This window comes from Haliaeetus albicilla, chromosome 8, assembly GCF_947461875.1.
Source record: "Haliaeetus albicilla chromosome 8, bHalAlb1.1, whole genome shotgun sequence".
NCBI lineage: Eukaryota > Metazoa > Chordata > Aves > Accipitriformes > Accipitridae > Haliaeetus > Haliaeetus albicilla.
The window spans coordinates 497,035-515,841 of NC_091490.1; the positions used below are offsets into that span (position 1 = coordinate 497,035).

General features: G+C 41.1%; 2 protein-coding genes across 5 annotated transcripts in view; both read right to left on the bottom strand.

Moving 5' to 3' along the window:
- Nucleotides 1–4,413, bottom strand: part of TNNI3K (TNNI3 interacting kinase) — a 90,940-nt gene extending 86,527 nt beyond the window's left edge. The window contains exons 1-2 of one of the 4 annotated variants that reach the window (XM_069788386.1): nucleotides 4,181–4,409; nucleotides 3,435–3,543 (exon numbers count right to left, since the gene is read on the bottom strand). In XM_069788386.1, the coding sequence (XP_069644487.1) occupies nucleotides 3,435–3,543; nucleotides 4,181–4,220 (149 nt within the window). In that variant the 5' untranslated portion in view covers nucleotides 4,221–4,409. The other 3 variants (XM_069788385.1, XM_069788388.1, XM_069788389.1) reach the window with 3 other exon arrangements.
- A 4,882-nt stretch (nucleotides 4,414–9,295) lies between these two features.
- Nucleotides 9,296–18,806, bottom strand: FPGT (fucose-1-phosphate guanylyltransferase). The gene is made up of 4 exons (XM_069788390.1): nucleotides 18,640–18,806; nucleotides 18,303–18,470; nucleotides 16,653–16,745; nucleotides 9,296–15,774 (listed from the first exon to the last, which is right to left on the bottom strand). The coding sequence occupies exons 1-4, from the start codon at nucleotides 18,716–18,718 to the stop codon at nucleotides 14,345–14,347; spliced, it is 1,770 nt and encodes a 589-aa protein (XP_069644491.1). The 5' UTR covers nucleotides 18,719–18,806; the 3' UTR covers nucleotides 9,296–14,344.
- Nucleotide 18,807: the final 1 nt, after the last annotated feature.

Sequence of the window (18,807 nt, forward strand, 5' to 3'; positions counted from 1 at the left end):
GCTCAGAACACCCATTACTGACCATTAGTTTAAGGCATCAGAAGGAACATGGACCCTGTAACGTTCAGCAGACTGCTGTGGTTTTATAGTGCTGTTTTTCTGCTTTGGTTTATTGCACTGCTATGTGATATATTAAAATAGAATTTTAAAATAATTTATAGATCCTCATTTTCACTTCTCATTGACTTGTAGTCAGGTATTTCTGGTTTTGATATAAACAATCAAAATATACAGTTTGTACTTACATCCTACTAAGGAAAGGCATGTTTGCACTTAAAATTCTCAGACAACTAAAAGTCACTTACATATTGTGATACTGACAAAAAGAAACTCAATTTAATGTTTAATTTTCTTCCACCTTTTTGGTACAGTATTACATTTTTATATAGCTTAATGATTTCATGATGCTTTCTAGGCCACACAAGGATGAAATGAATAATTAAAATGAAGTAATTATTATTAAAACATTTCTAATATAATAACTCTTAAATAGTATCCATACCAAGTCTGACTCAGTAAAAAAGACATTCAGCATTTGTATTTGAGAGAATTTCTTACTTTTTTTTTCTCATGAAAACTAGCTTTTTGGAAAATACTTCTCCTATCAGAAAGACCCCTCTGATGGAAACTCCTGACTGCCTATTGTCAATACTGAGTGTTTTGTAATGTTCAGGAACAGAGCATGATTTGAAAATGATATGGGTCTGATAAAAATAGAGAATAGCATTTATTTATAAGTGCAAAAATTGGAGTTATTTTGCCAAAACTGTGTGCCTCAGTGAGATTAATTCTTATATCAGTCTAGATTTTCATATGTATTCCTTAGAAAGGTATCACGTGTTAAGGAATCTCATTTTTTTATGTCCTAACCTAAATGCAAACCGCTTTTGTATGGAGCATTTTTTTCACACATTATAGTCACATTTACCTTTGGTGACAATCCTTCATCTACCACTTCCACTTTACTAATGTGGAAAATGTTTTGCTCAGTAAAAATAAAATCTCATTCTTCAAATATGTTTTATCTTCTTGCAATTCTTCTCTGACATACTGTGATTAATGGTAGTGATATAAGGCTCATCTATTCTTCAGGTTTTTCTTCAGGGGCAATTGAGGGAAAAATAAATTCCAGGTTCTGGGAAACAAGTCCTTTCAGTTAACTTGTCTTTGCTGTAACATATTGGGTATGCGTGGATGTACACACTGTACATATCGATGCACTGCGGTGACTGCATGGGGGAGTTGGATTGCTTTGTTTAAAGAATGAATTTTGCAAGTCTCAAAATCACAGAATATTCTTGTGCTGTAAAGTCATGTCTCCTGCTTTAATTCTTGTCTTTAGAACTACATTAAAAATTCATATTCCTAGCACTTAACATGTGGTTAAGAATCCAGGTTTTACCATTTTAGCTATATACTTAAATTTTCCTCATCTCCCAGTTTGAAAAATAATAATAACAAGTTTCTGATTCTTTTTGTAATGATATTCAATTTTAGTATGATTTGAATTCTTATAAACTGGCAAAATTTTAATGTTTTATGGGAAAATACTGCAAGGAAAGTTTTATATCTTAAAACCTATAATTAAAAGGCCTATATTGAAAATTAAAAGTAGCTCAAACGACAACACTGAGGGCCCAGTTTTATCTAGGTGTCCTCCTAATTCCTTTCTGAAGACATAATTGCATGTTTTAGGGAAATGAAATTCTGATTTTTTTAATTTTAGGGTGGTCTTTTTAGAAAACCATTGCACTAATAGCTCTAGGATATAGGAATAGAATAGGGACAACTTTTATCCAAGAAGTGATAGGTGCTGTGCTACTTATAAATTTACTTTTCACTGTTGCAACTGTTGGTTGGGGTTTTTTTGCTATGGCACTGGACAATTTATGCCTTGACCTGTGCATGGGTTCCCTAAGTGTAAAATGGGGATGCTGACAGTTCTTTCCTCTGCTAGGCTTTGTCACTTTTGCCCTATTTATGTTCCAAATCTTTCAGAGCAGGCACTTTAACAGCTACTTATTTCATTTCCATCAGGCAAATTACCTTCTTTGCCTTAGCTTCCAACAACTATCCAGTTTCTCAGTCCTAACATTTTTTAATAAATGGTTTTGGTTTAATAATGGGAAAAAAACCCCTATTAATTCCTCTACTACTTTAGAGATGAGAAGTCTTCTGAAAATAGCCACTGCTATTGAAGAAAAGTTTTTCATACAGTCGAGACTGATTTTTTACACAGGCCAGATTTGCATTTTAGATACTCACAAAATCAGACTGATTTCATTACTCATGGGTGAATGCAGCTTTTGGAACTGAAATCACTGGCTGATTCCTCAAGCCTGACTGAAAAAAAAGCCTTTCCAAAGCAACGTACCCAGTATCATTAATTCCCACTCCTTCCGTGGAAAAGAGCAGTGCTCTTTATCTAAGAAGGGGTTGGCTGACATCTTAACAAGACTGACACGGGGCATTAAGATAGACTGATAAGCTGAACTGCCAAAGGTCTGCTTACCTTGAATTTAATTGTTTCTTTATTCTTATGCCTAATGCAGGAATTAAGCACTTTTAACATATACTCGCTTGTCTTGCTTATCTAAAATAAAGAGTACTCTGGCTCAATTTTGTTAGGATACTAGTTTTACTTCTAAACAGGCTTAAAATGAGGCAAATACCAAAGTACTTTACTGGATCACGGCCAAAGTGGTCAGCATATTGCAGTGAAAGCCCAATGTCGTCTTTCAATTAACAGGCTCAAACAGTGATAATTACGCTAGCTGAAAGTGAGCATGATGAATAATTTATATGACCAGTTTGGCTTTTTTGAACTTGTGATTTATTTCTGATTAGAATCCCCTCTTTTTTTCAAGTGGTTTTGATGTCTGAAATTATTTACCTGATCATTTTCTGAACTTATTCACAGTCAATGAGCTGGGTGTTTTCTGTATTCGAGCTTCTCAGATAATGAACATGTAAGTATGCTACTTGGTTGGGTGAACTTGGTTGTTAGCATGTGGTGTCCTGAGAAAATTATTACAATCACAAATTTGAAATCCACTTTCAGAAGACAATCTGCTTTGGTGTTTGTTTAAAATTTGTTACTTCAGCAACGTTCCTGTCTGAAGAAACACATTAGCAAAACTGAAAAGTACACAACAAAATTAGACATCCCGTTAAAGCTAATTAATTTACAAAAGTATATAGCTGTTTGTTGTAAAATATTGGCATTAGTAATTAACAGCCACCAATTTTGGTACTATGCTGTGGGACTCTGGCCCAGAACTGTAATGACATATTCCCAAAAATAGACATTAAAGAACATGCATTCCATATGTGAGAAACTCCTTCCATAAGAAAACACCTGAAACTGAAAATACTGTTTAAGAGCAAACACTCATTTGAAAGAAATTCATAAACAGGTTTCCAGAACATTTTACCTAAAAACATGCTTCAGTTCTGCCAGCTCCTTTTCTTTGATTTGCAGGTCATCTTCTAATCGTTCTATGATTATAGCATATGATTCACTAACTTTCTTCTTCCATTCATCTAACAACAAAAAAACCCCTGATTCATAAAACACTTCAAAACATATAAAAGACAGGAACTCAAATCATCACGTCCCAGTAACCAAAGAACTTGATTTTTAAATATCCAATTGTACCCTGTTTCATATATTTTTCTATTAAAGTATGAAAGTTTAAAATATTACAGCTATTAAACTGTTCTTGCTGCAACCAGTATAGACATACATATAATGATTTCATAGACAACTAATACATATGAATCCTTATCAGAAATATTTTTAACTTGAACAAGAGAAAACTTAAACCTTAGGTTCATTTGTTAGCTCTTATTTCCTAAATCTTAGCATAGACAGACAGCATAAAAAGGTTGACAGTTTAAAGGTTTTTCTAATGAAGTGTGAGTTAAATCAACATAATAATCTAAGTTAATATGATCTTATCTAATTGCACAAAGAAATTTAGTTTACTAGCTTTTTGTCTTCTTTTACAGACTATATACGTGATTTGTGTTAAGCCATTCTTCTTGTAAACCAAGAACAATACAATACCTTATTCTTGAACTCAAGAGTAAATTAGCAATGAGTTATTTCCTGAAATATCATTTGCTTCTTGTAGATGGATGTATGATATATTGCATTTAAAAAAGCAACATTAATTACCAGTGCAAGTTTGGGTTGGTCTAGATTTATAATTTCCCATTTGTCCAATATATCTTCTTTGTTTCAGCAAAGTTCTTGCAGTAATATGATTCCTTGTTCAAGAGCAGTGACAGTCCTACTGAAAAATACTTTTGATAGTCTCTGGCTAAAAATAAACCCTGTGCCAAATGGAATGTCATGCAACAATGACATGGAGCAAAACAGCCTGTGCTGTCAACTGTAAAAAAATAATAAAGGTACCTAATCAGCTTGCTTAAAAATCTACTGTCTATTTCAACAGAAACATTTGCTTTCATCTGTTGAATACCTAAAACGGGTGGGAAGCGGGTAATTTGGCAGCTTGCTACCAATTTTGTGGAGAAAAAGGAATGTAAGAAGCTGAAACCCAAGCATACTTTCAGGATCCCTAAGGAGTGCCGGGGGTCCCCAGTCTGGAGATGCCAAAGATGATGTCAACTCATAACATTAAAATGTATCCTAACACAGGGGGATAACTTTGGAGCATCTGGGTATTTTAGTTACAAAGTGCAAATTGTGTTGTATCAGAGAGTACCGACTTTTTGCGGTTTGGTAGTATTTGTACATGTTGTTATGCCACGGGAGTCCCGCTGAATTAGACTAGGAAATGAGCTGGCTGTCAGGAGTTCAGCATGTTTACTCTGTATTCTTCTGTGGGCACATACAGAACCACCACAGCGGTTCACCCTCCTCGCACCAACAGGCAGCAGCATTCCACCCGGAGAAACCGGCCATCAGACTGCTAATGAAGGATGTGACCTGGGGGAAGCTGGGCTGGTCACTGCTTACAGACTCGCAAAGAAGGGAGGAGGCTCTTGAGGCCGTTTTGCTGCTGCTCCTGCTCTAGGTAGAATTTCTCCAGAAGTGGACAAGGACACAATCAAGCTGCTTTGTTCATATTCCAAGCAGACCATGTACAAGGCAGCTGAAGACCAGGATCGACATAGGTCCGTAACTAAATCCTGTGCTCAACCTAATTTTTCCTGTTTGTTAGTATTTTATCTTGGACGCAGTGTCACAGTAATGTAGTAAAACCCCCACGATCTGGCTAGCTGGAAGGATGAACTGAGCAAACAGGGCTCTGTGTGTGTGCACATACCCGCAAACAAGCCATAACAAAATTAATCTAGACTCTGTGCACAGATGCATTCCTGCAAGAATCTGTGCTTAAGAACTGTGAAAGAAGTAACACTGCTTTTCACTCGCACAAACTGAACCTCCTCAGTAACCTGGTTAGCACAGATCTGCTCATCTATTGTCCACCCTTTTCATATCCATTTCCCTGTGTTTTCTAGCAAATGGAACTACTTTACACATTGTCCCAGCTAGTTATGGGATTCATGCTCTTTTCTGTATGTGCCTCTTTTCCTCCTTTTATTGTTTTTTTCTATTTATTTGGTACACATATACTTACTTATATGTGTATATATATATACACATAGGTATTTATATATAGAGATTTAAAGTGTTTGATTGACCTTGGCAGCTGTTCTGTGTAGAAGTTCTTAGTTTTCTCAGTTAAGGATTTCAGGCAAGAAGATATGTAAATATAATACACATATATAAAATCTTCAACATGCTGCATCCCATTGTAAACAAACTTGCACTCCTGTGATAGTTCCTGACACAGCATGAGCTCATCCATTTATTTGCACTGATTTACACATAAAACCAAGGATTTATTTCAGAAGACTTTGAACTGCTTTGACAATATGCCCTGTGATATTCAACCAAATATTTGCAAAAAGGCACCAGCCTGGTAACTGATCCTCCACATCCAGTTGCCAGGCAACTGGAAGAGCTGGAAATGCAGCACCGAGACCGGTATCTCCTCTCCCACTTCTTTTATTAGCTGAACGTTCTTTGTTTTTCTTCAAATGTCTAAAATACAGCCAAAGACAAGTGTTTTGGCCATCTCTTCCACCCGCTAGAGAGTACTGGGGTCAAAAGGCCTGCCAGGACACGTTCGCTTCAGCACACACCTCCCTCAGCAGCCTGGACTACGTCAGGAATGCAGCAACAGACACTTTTTTTCTTTTTATAGCAGTGGAGCTTCCTGAACGGTTTCTAATCCCTTCACGCAGGAGAGTGTTAATCACATTAGGAATTTTACCTTGATTGTCAAATAAGATCAGTCAGCCTTTTTCTTCATCGCCTGTGCTTTTAGGAGCTGCTCTGAAGGAAGGGCCTGCAGCTGGACCAGCCGGGATTCCCGGCTCTGACACAGGGTGTCTCAGCGGCTGTCACGGCTGCCATGGCAGCACAGTGCTTGTGCAAGTATTTGCACTCCCGCAGCACTTACGCAGCCTCTGCTGCAGGTGTTGCTAGCTCAGATCTATCAGGCACCTGAGACTCGGCCTTCTCCTCCTTTCCACCACGCGCATGCACGCAGCACTGCCTTACGCTTTGCTGCACACCGTGCATGGCGTCGGAGCGGCGAGGAAGCTGCACGGGCGCCCAGCACCTGGAACGGCTCTGCAATGGTGCCTGCTCAGCCTGGCCTGGCTGGAGGGAGAGCTGGGGTACCGTGGGGAGCCGACAGCACCCCGAGCGGGCTGGGGGACTCTCCATGGCAGTGGCTTATCTGCTCCATGCAGGTTAGGGCTTCGGAAGGCCTTGGCTTCATCCTGCTGTCACTTAGGGGCTTGGGTGCACAGCACAATCCAAACTGGACTTTTCTCGATTTGGGTAAAAATCAGGGGATAGCCTGAAACAGGCCTGTGATAGCTCATCGGCCCAGAGAGCCCCCCTTTTCTGTCTGGCTTTGGTGCTGCAGCTCCAGCTGCCTCGGGGGGAAATCCTGGGGCTGTCGTGAGCGCCCAGCGAGGGGCTGTGCCCGGCCCGCTTGCCACGGGCAGCGCCTCTGCCCTGCTCCCTCAGCTGAGGTGGCCCTGCTGGCAGGGAGGAAAGGAGGGAAATGGCGTTCAACAGCGGCTACAGGAGAAGCGAGGCGAGGGGAAGCAAGGAGCATAAAGGTGAGGTGAGAGTGGCAAGGTGGGGCGTGCTGAGGCGAGGCACAAGAGCGCGGAGGCGAGGTGCTGTAAGCTGAGGAGAGGCGCCGCGAGCAGAGGTGAGGCGAGGCGAGGCGCGGAGCGGTGAGGTGAGGCGAGGGACGGAGCGGTGAGGCGAGGCGTGGTGAGACGAGGTGAGGTGAGGAGAGGCCTGGAGAGACACGGAGAGGCGAGAGGTGTGCTGAGATGGCATGAGGCAAGGCGCAGTGCGATGAGGCATGGTGACAGGAGGAGAGGTGCTGAGCGGTGAGGTGGGGCACGCTGACAGGAGAGGCGAGGGTCCCATACCGTGACTGAAACTGGAGGTGGGATGCAGCAGCTCTAAGGGCAGTTACAAGCTTAGTGGAAAATCACCTGAAGAAGTGGGACACTCCAGCAGAGGTGAGGGGACGGGTGATGACTCACAGCGGGGAGTGAAATGCTAGCAAAAAAAGATCTGGAATTGGCAAAATAGGTTTTAGCACACCTCGTGGCCTGAAGAGCAAAGACTTTTCTTCCATCCAGACCAAGCAAACTATGACAGAAACAGGACAGAGTCCAAAGCCCAAGAAATGTTCTGTTCACTTCTGCACAGAATATGCATTTTAATACAACAGCTTTGTGAAGTAAGAGTGTTAAATTTCCATGATGAGATAAAATGATTTGCTTTAAAAGAAGTAAATACCTTGCACACTCCTAGTACCATCTACTTCATGAAAATTTATCAAAAAGAAGCCATCAGTTTCTATAGCATATTTTTTATTCACTCTTTGCAGACATTTGTGTGGGTGAGGATTCATTCATATGGACACTCAGGGAAGACCACTGGAAACTACAGCACAGGAGGATAATCTGGTCAGCCTGCAAAGTCAACCCAACAGCATTTTTCACCATGAAAGCAACTTTCAGGTGAATTCTTGAAGCATTCACATCATAGGCTATGTGAAGCAGTTGTAGAATAATTGAAATTGTGCGGGGGGGGGGGAATACGGGGAAGACAAAAATTAATAATTGCAGAGCCTGTTTGCAGAGCGTTTGCAAACAGAGAAGAAAGGAATAACTGCACTGACTACTATGTTAGGCCACTTCTAATTAACACCTATACAAGTAGCACTAAAATGTCAAGAGCAATGTTTTTCAGAGAGTAAAGTCTTCAGACGTAATGTTTACAGAATACTGAGCTGTACAAAGTTCTTTAAGTTTTCAGAAGGTTTATTGCAGTTTTATGTTTGGAATGTGCAGCTGTCATGTCCACTCTTACAAGAGAAACGTGAAAAATTCTTCTCCCACTTCTGGTTTTAAATGTCCTTCACAGGGAGGATTTACATGATTAAGTCTTTTGAAATGATCTTTATGTCAAATTAATTAGAACATATCCATATCTATCATTTACTTTGAGAGGCTGTAAATTGCTCCTATACATTTCAATGTTATTCTGGTGACATTCTGTTTTGTCACAGAAAATGAAACAGGTGTTAAAAGACAATGCATTTTTATGAAAATAAAGTACAAGGAATGCTGTAGCCCATATAAGGAAATGGGTGTTTACAATGGCTTCTCTGTGGCAATGGATTAAAAGAAGTGTACAGAAGAATAGTACTGCTATTTTTGTTCTCACATTACTACACTGGCATTTGCACAGGGATTAATTTTCCACATGTGCAGAGAGCAGAAAATGAAGCTGTTGCATCAGAGATTTACGAACGAGAAGAAACTGGAACTGCTGAGCTCCAATACAGACAAACTCCCTGTCCAAGTCAAGAACATTTCTATGCAGATCCAAATGTTGGAGCTTACGTTCTTTCATCGGTTCCCCAAATCCTTCTGGCACAGATACCTTTCAGCTGCTCATTTTTATTTCAGCTGCCTTCCCTTGTGTTCTTTTTTAAGTGCCCAATTTCTCAGATTTCAATTTCCTGCCTAAAAGGTTACTGAAATAATCCTCCTCTCTCAAATTTCATAGTGTAATATATACAGTATGGCTAAATCTCCGTTCATTACAGCATGGTCTCAAAGCATTCAGGGAAATCATTAAGATGATGTTCATTACGAGCCCTATTATTGCACTACACAGCAAAACTAATTAAATAAAGAAAGCTGACATGAATAAAATCATTAAACACTCATCTTGGCTTTATTTGAGACTGTACCAGCCTGAGTTGCATTTCAGGATAGATGGAGCCAGGCAATGATCTAGACACCCAGACAAAAACTGCATCCATTTAGGAAACTCAGTAAGCTTTAATCAAAATCAAGCTCCAAATTTCAACAGATGCCTCCTGTTCTTAGAAGGTCCTATCTGACTGGCATTTTCAGCATTGCATCCTTTATTACTCAGACTGCAGGACAATCACGAGCCAGGATGCCCCGATGGTCTTGTTTTCAGAATCTGATATTAGAAACCAGCAAACCCATATCGCTATTATCTTGCTGTTAAGTTTTACTGTGTGGCCTTGCACAAGTCTCAGTTTCCTTGGGACAAGTTTATCCCAGCTGGTTGCAACAGAAAATTGTTGTCATCTACCTTAACAGAAAGCTGTGAAAAAGAAAGATTAGCTAAAGCTTGTAAGATGCAATACGAATAAAATACATATACATATTGTGTACACCAAACTTAGATTATTATAGTCAGGAAGTGTCCAGCCTGAAGACTTTTTGATTTTAATAAGATTTGATCACACTATAACACAGCCCTTTTAAGGACTAGAATTTGTTAGAGCTAAAAATCATGCACACTTCATAAATAGCTGCAATACATAGAGCAAAGAGTTATTGCATGCCTAAATAAAGACATTATTTTTCAAATGTGTCAAGGATACATACAAATACTCGCTTATCTGTCATCTCCTCTCTCTCCTTCAACAGAAAAATCGTTAACTCAAAAATGATGTTACATCCACTACAGACTGTTCTCTTTGCAACTACTTCTGTGCTCTGCAGCTCCAGTGCTTTCTTTGCCTACTGATCTCTTGCTCACCCAGTGCCCAACACAACTCAACAAGCTGCATAGTGAGGTGCAGCAGATTAGCGAAGGCTTGTCAGGCGTATGCAGGGTTGTAACACTCGCTGTCAGGATACTCAATGAGAGCTCTGCAGTTCTTGTTCTTCTTCAGAGATTCCTATCCTTGATGGACTCGGGAAACCTTTGCTCCATCAATATGCTTGCCAGGGGCAAAATCCTGGCCCCTGCTTAAATCAGAAGCAGAACTCCTAGTGACTTCAATCAAATAGGGTATGCATTCCAGGTTTTCAGATTTTATTCTGAAACTGGTACAGGAAAATCAACAGAACTAGATACTTTCTGTAGCTTGACAGAGCAAAGCTGCGTTTCAGCATTGAGACTTACAAAAAAGCCTGCAGAAAAATATGCCTCATATCTACCAAATCCTTTCAACAAAATTCATTAAAGTGCAATGGATGTGTATTTTAATTTTTAAATTCCAGCAGCCCTTGACAGATGGATGTCTGGATTGCCAATACCATTATCAATCTTCATGCACTAACATTCTCTATGGCACAGTCCATTTTCTCTGAATATTTCCACAAACTTTCTAATCTCATACTTCACAATGATAATCTTACTATCAGTAAAAAAGACCACAAAGGATTATGGATGCATCAGAAATTCAATGGGCAAACATGTGCCTTCTGTGGCTCAAAGGAAGTTAGTGGAAGCTTATATATAAAATTGTGTTTATTCCTAAGTGTGGAGTCCAAGAATGAATTTACAGAATGTGTGTGTGAACAGGCACACACATAACCCTGTATAACAGAAAAGTATATGGGAAAATAGAGCTCTGTATTAAATAAAATATAATTTTTAATGTTTTTCATAAAATTTTAAAATTGATTGCAGTTTAAAAATGAAAAAAAATAGTACAAATCCAGGTATTTCAATACCTGTGGAATAAATTCATTAAGACTGCTGACATTACCAATGGCTAATATTGACCAAAATCTGCTTTTGAAAACCTGAGACAATAATATTTACTGTAAAAGGAATGCGTGGTGTGGCATAAAGACTTAAAGCAGTCTTATGTGTCTTAGCTAGTAAATCAAATCTAGGCTTATTCCATTACAACAGATTTTTTTTTTTTTTTAAATTAAGTTCTTTGCCTCGAGACCTAAATGTTTTATTTCCTAACAGGGCAATTCATTGACATGCTGCTAAGAACTGTTAAATGAGACTGGACATACAGGCTTCACAGGTTTGCCAAAAAAGGTACCTTAGGCCTTCAGTCAAAGGTTAAGAAAATATTTCTAGCTCCTCACTGAAGTGTTTAGCCACAAAGCTTTTCAACTTGGTCACATATTTTAAGAGCTAGAAATGAAGGAGCATCTGCACATTCGGTGTGTTTAAACACCATTTGTTTAAGCAATAGCTTCATGGGGCTGCGCTCTACAAACTGCATAGTGGAAGAGAAGATAATGAAAAAATTTCATGTTTTGAGGTGTGCCAACACCCAGCTCTTCTGTGCACTGCCTATAGTACAGCCACACTCCCTGGGGCTGTGGCCAAAGAATACTTTCAGCAAATCTTTACAGAAGTTTTCCTCATTTAGCTCCTTGACAGCAGGACTAAGCAGAGCAAAAGTGTTATTGCCCTCGGTGAGAAAGACACAACTGAGCTTTCCAGCAGTTACCTGTAAATTGCGTAATCTGTTTTTTTAATGAGCCTCTACTGTTTGCAAGTGCCAGGACCCTAATGAGCATCCACGAGGCTCACAACACTTACCGCAAGAGTGTGAGCCCAGGTTTACAGTCAGACCTGCAGGCTGTCGAGGTTAAGGGATTACCAGTGGAGATTACCGCCCTGTCAAACTGACAGAGTCACTCGCCAACACAGTATGTCAGAATGACAGAATTTTTGTGTAACACTTACTGCTTCATAGTAACTTGGATGATTCTAACGCAGAGGCAAGGTTAAGGAATGACAGTAATGGACAGCACATCCCAGAGGATAATACTTTCTGCAGGGGTGCAAGTAGCTACTTCTTACCCATCCCAGTTGCAGCTGTGTCAGCACCTCTGAGCAGTCCAGGGCTGGACAGGCAGGACAGCAGCACACTAGGAAAGGAAAACTGAGAGAGAAATACTCTAACAAGTACCTCTTACCTCTCCTCGTGCACTTGGTGGACTGACAGAGCCCGAGGCAGCCTGCTGACCCAGGTGCTGGGCATGGTAGTCTAAGACTACAACCAGGATTCCACTCCTGTTCTTTTTTTTTTTTTTCTTGGAAGCAGTGTTGCTTGGATAGCAGCTGCTGCTTGATCAAGTCTACCCCAACACTTTCCAAAAGCTGTTTAGTCAGTATGCTTTTCCTCTTTGTTTTTTCCCATTACTTATGTGACAGAAGCAAATCCATTTTCTAGTTATATCCAGATTGCTTTCAGTAATGAAATCAATACATGGTACTTAGGGAATTTAGAATAAATGCAATTGTAACAGTTGAAGTGAATAATCATGTTAAATGAATGCAACTTCATTTTACTGTTACTAAACAGCCAGAAAGCTTGTCTAGCAGTAAAGCAATCATCAAGAAGTCTTTTCAGAACAAAGTTTGGTCTCCCAATTGAAGATGCAAAGTCTATGTCAAACATTTGTTTTTCCCAAAACATTTTGTATACTCTAACAATAGATGAATAGATTATGCAAATAGGATGATGCACAAACCACAATTTCATGCTCCACGTTCTATGACTGTTTTTACTTTGTGACTTTATGCGTTTGTCTTGGACCTCAGTGTTCTCAAATCTGCTGCTGTTTCCATTGTTAAACTAGTATTCTATAATGACTTTTAAAACCTCTATTTGCTCAGAAATTCTCCTTATTCCTTTGAAGTCAACCTCAGCAATTCCCAACCTCCATGTCTAGCTCCTTTGTATTTCTTCTTGCTCAGAAAAGATCCTCAGGAAAAATACTACATCTCTTCAAAGGTTTCTTTATCAGTGAAGAAGAAACTTGGTGAAGGTTAAACCAGCTTGGGTAATATTCAGGAGATATTACACTATTGCCTTGTAGGTGGCATAAGAAAGATGCCATTAGGGAATTGAGTCAGTAGAGAGATAAACACTGTTGTAATGAAACATTAAATAAAACATGAAAACCCATAGATAAATGCAAGAGAAAAAGATGCATTGTGTTTACAGTCAAATTACATTGATATAATACACAGCACACTCTTAAAAATAGCATGAAATGGAAAAATTAAAACCGCAGTCATTGTAGAAGCAGAATTAAAAATAAATTATTTGAGGTCTCTGAATATAAACTTAGTGCGAACGAGCTTTTTTCCACCTTGTAGCACTAAAGTACATAACGATTGTTTATGTAATGAGCTGTTGAAAACACAGAGGATCACAGAATTGGATAGGCTTCCACGGTCTCCCTGCACAGCATCTTTGCGGTACCACAGCCTGAGACAGAATATGGAGCTAGACAGAGCACTGGCATGGCCTGCTATGACACTTCCTGTATTTTTAAAAAAGGGGGTGTGGAAGAGGGAACAGAGAATAGTACATTTAAAGTTGTGCACATAAAAAAAGGCACTTTCCTTTTTGATCAGGCCAGAAAAAAAAGTATAAAAAGCATACTTATCTATTTGGAGCTGGATCTTTGGCACCTAAACTAGAAACAAAAGGACATCTTTATTAGTAAAGGGTGGAGAAGGGGAAGAGAGAATAGGTATTGTGTGTTTCTCTGAAGATGTACCAGAAGGCAGCATGAAAACAGAGAAAAGTTATTGCTATATCATTCCATGTTGCTGGAGCTAATGTTCTACTCTGAAAAACTTACAGCAGTTTTCAGTCAAATTTCTAATTAATTTGTTCTGTATCATATTCTTACTGACAAAGACTACAAAATACAATAATAAGCACCCCTAGAAAAGTCAGCAATTCGTGTTTTCAGAGATCTGAAAAATTTCATTACTTCTTTCACTAAAAGAATAGTTTATCTGCATTTGCTGCATTATTAATGTTATGCTACAACAACATTGTTAATGCAAATCCGTTATTTCTACTGCAATGAAATCAGAGAAAAGATCTGTGTACTTTTTTCTTATGATTTTTACAAGCTGGGAAGTAATCAATCATCCACAAATGAAAACAGGAAATTTGTTCAAGTACTGTTCATTCTACAAATCAGACTTTTCTCTTCATCTCTGTAGACGGATTTCGTCGTAAATTTGCTTCCTAAACTTCAACATGTCTTCTACATCTTTGTAGGTGAGCATTTCTTCAACAGACAGGAGCTTAAAGCCATTCAATTTAAAAGCTGACATGTGCTGCACAGAATTTAACATTTGTAATGACAGTCTAACTGATTCACTTAACGTAGAACAAGCAGGAAAAATCCTAGCAGTCCACAAGCCCAAACGTGTGCTCTCATTGGAGAAGAGCTGGTGTGAAACCTCTATACCCCAGAGGTCCAAGCATTCCAGTAAGCTGACTCCAAAAAAATGGAGTGAATGTATATCTGACAACGATTTCACACTCTTTTTCAAGTCGTCTTCTACACTAAACACCATACTTACATACTTTACTTGATTGTTAATTTTTACACTTAAGGAGCTCAGGAAACAGTTTGAAGGTATGTCTACTTTCAAATTTATGTACGATCCACTAATAATGCTGCTCTTCCCTACTGATACTTCAGGTCCAATTCTAGAGTATTCAATAACGGATCCAGGTCCTACAAAACATCCAGGCTCAAGTATGCTTTGAATGATACTTGTGGATTGATCCAAGGTCTTGGCTTTGTCAGAAGAGATGCTAAAAGCCACAGACAGTAAGTCAAGCTCAAATTTCAGTTTGCTATCAGATGTAAAGTGAAACAGATACTCTTGAGTAGTTCCGATGTGATAGAACTTAGAGTTGTTTAAGACTATAACATTAAGCGCAGTTCCTTTCAGAAGAGAGTATAGCTTCTGCCGTACTTCTACTAACTGTGATTCCTCTGTTGTGACGTTACTTGTGTTTTTTGTGTAATCTTGAGTGGCTCCAGGCCCCAGGGCCTGGAGGAAGTCACCATATGCATCTATTTCACAGCAAAGAGTGCCCATCTGCTTATAAAATGTCAGTAATTGTTTTGCAATGCTATGATCAATGTAAAATATACTGTCCGTATACACACACTCCGAGTCCATTTCTGAGTTGTTGTGGTCTCCAGAGGAACTTAGCTGAGAACAATTCCCTCTTATGCATACTGCGCCACACTGGCGCATCGTCTCAATATCAGGCTTGTGCAGGAAATGATGGCAAGACGTGTATTCAAGCCCTCCTCTTCCTGAAAAACTGGATGGATCTAAAACGAACACTCCGTGAGTAGTCCCAACTGTCAAATCTGAAGGATGAGCTAATGCGGTAAATCCAGGTTTATCAAATGTGATGGTTTCTGTAACTCCAGTGCTGTAAAGTTCTATGTCATCCGAGCACGTAATGAGAATTCCTGGTTTCATGTGACTAGGGAAATCAATATACATGGCGAGCTTCAGTTCCAACATCTGGTAAATGGGATCGCCAAAAGGCAAAGCTGTGAAAATCTTTCCCAGGGCACTTGCATTTGGTAAACGTTGACTGTAACCACCTTAAAGAAAAAGACAATTTTAATTATACAGAAACACTGTACATAAGTAAGCAAAACCTAAACCTATACAGCTATTCTACACAGACAGAAAGGTATTAAACGTGCCCCCGCCCCCAGCTTGGTCATTTACTATGTATTCCTCAAAAAATGACAGATGTAAAAAAAAATCATCAATCATTCTTCTTCAAACATTTCTCAAAGCAGATCTGACCTTATGTCCAAAATTTAGCATGCCTGAAATAGCTTATATTAAAATTGTGGTTGATTTCATTAACTTTAGTTTGCTTCAGAGCTGGAATACGGACCACTTGTCTACAACTGAAGTGAAGAAAGCAAATGATGCCTGCTTTTTGCTTGAAAAAAAGGAGGACCCCCACAGCCCCGCTGGGAATTTTAAGTCAAGGATGAGTCAAACAAGCAGTGGTTTGGTCAGGTGACTTGTTATTACCTGGTTTGTTTCTCCTCTGCAAAACTGAAGCCCCTTTTGGAAGTGTTCTGACTAACTGGGTAAGGCAGCAAGTATTCAGCCTGCCTGTAGTAATGAGGACCCCTAGGTCACCCGGCCAGAGAGGGCCGTGTTCCTTAAATGGGTATTTCAAGGAAGAAGCTTAATTCAGATACTCTGAATTACACTTCTTTCTCCACTGTGTCATCCAACAACTGAAGTGACGAGAAGAATTGCTTGAGAGAGAGTAATATCTCCTAAGTATCAATCTAAATTTGAATGATCAGATCAGATACATTTGGGATTACTTTTCTGAGGGAACTGTATTTCAGAACTCTGACTCCTCTGCCATCATATTATCTTTAGGAAGAAAAAAAAAAAAAAAAAAAAGAGGTGCACAATTTTAGAGTGTGAAATGTAAACCAGAATTTACCAGAATGAATTAGCAGCACAATAAAAGAAGTCCATTTATCACCATACAGATCTTCCAAGCACCGAAGAACATGAAGTGTTGATCCACCATTTCCTAAAGAAAAAAATGTTTTAGTATCTGCTGAAAAGAGCAGCAATAATATCTGCACTGACATGTGAAGCATACTGGGATCTGGTGCTGTGGTAGGGTGATCAGGAGGCACGTTTTAAATGCTGCCTTCTGCTGTAGAACGTAAGTTGCTGTTTATTTTTAAAAAGTCCTTATAACTGCAGAGACGATCTTTTAAACAAACCGAGTGTCAACGGATGCCCAGATACCTATCTGAAATTTCCTAAACCAGTTCTGACAGAACAGTCCTTCTACTGTACCGTAGTTGATAAAGTCATGCAAAGAAGAGGAAGGACAGTCACTGTGGAAGCCTTGTGCACGCAGAGGGGAGGGCATCTGGAGTAGGCAGCTCTTGGGAAAACACCGTGTTTTCCCCTCCCAGTCATTCTCTGAACAGCCCCAGCACCTGAAGCATTTCATCATTTCAACAGGCCATAACCATAAAAACTAGCTCCAGCAGGAAAAAAGTCACACAGAGTTCACTAATGACTTGAAGCAAGCGTTCAAAAGCGCTTCTGACATTTACAATATGGAAATGAGGAGAAAGGTTTGGGATATGAGGAAATGGTTTGGGATATTTTTATGTGCTCCTACAACTTAAAATTTCTAGATTTCTGAAAATTAATCTCTGCCTATTATTGTACACTGCAGATAGACTACTGAGATTAGTTACTTTCTACATCAAAGTGAACAGGAATTAAGAATTATAGGATCATATTACGGACAGTCAGGCTACTTTCTTCTAGCATTTTGCTGCGCTTTGGCTGAAATATTAAAACATATTCAAATTGGTTAAGCAATCAGGTTAAGGTACGTAGTATGAATTTATACAAAACATGGGTCAGTGTTATTCTGTATTCCATACAATACACTCAGAAGAGCCACATGGTATCATCAACACACACTCATTCATCACCACCACGATGGAGTCCCAGATATCACAATGGGAAGTGTAACGGCCAAAATTAACTTAGGCCAAGTCCAAAAAGCAGCCAACCCACGATGCTAGCAGTTGCACAACCGAACCAAAACTACGCACTACTTCACGGCATTAGACCCTATGCTTGTGGTTTAATTAATACTTCAGACTTTAGCAGTGTTTTGGAGACAGCTGTCGTAGCACGTACACGCAAAGCCCGCTTCTGCCTGACTGAAACCGAGTCCAACTATGTAAGTGTATTATACAAGCATCAACGTATTAAACGAAGGCACGGTATATCAAGTGAGAGCAACTCGCGCAGCGACACCGCGAGCCGCTGGGCCTGGGCCTGGGCCTGCTCCCCGCGCCGTGCTGTGCCCAGACACGGGCCGTGCCTGCGAGGGGGCCGGACTCCTCCTTCTTTTTGGGTCTACGCCGACCCCCGCTTGACCTGGAGCGGGAGCCGAGGCCACGGCAGCCCTCGGCCAGCCCGGCCAGCCGCACGGAGCCCCCTCCGTCCCTCTGAAGCCCGACCGGGCTGCCTGCGGCGCCGACACCGGCTCGGCCTGACCAGCCCCCTCTTCCCCGCGGGGGCGAGGGGAGAGCCGACAACGGGTGCCCACCGATTTTCGGTCCAGGCGGATCCACGAAGACATGGTAGCGGACCCCCAGCGGCAGCTCCCTTCTGCTCAGCTTCTCAGCCAGCTGCTGCTGGTAGGCCAGCGCCTGCTCCGCGTCGGCGGCCGTCACCGCCACCACGTCCCAGAACTCGCCGGGGCGGGCGGCCCTCCCTGTCGAGCAGAGCGGCATCCGCGTCAGGACAAAGCCCGGCTCGCCCGCGGGCGAGCGCTCCACAGCCCCGCGGCGAGGGCGGCCGGCTCGCCCGGGCCGGGCCGGGCCAGGCCGGGCCAGGCCGGGCCGTGCCCCCACCGCCTCCCCGCCCGCCCCGGCCCGCCCCACCTCTGAGCGCCGCGAACCGCGCCAGCCGCCGCCCCGTGGCCTCCCGCCGCGCCGCGCTCCGCTCGCCCGCCGCCGGCATGGCCGAGGGCCGGAGCCCGCCGCCGAAACCGCGGTGCGAGGCCGCCCCGCAGCGCCCGACCCGGAAGAAGCCGGGCTGGGGCCCGGGGC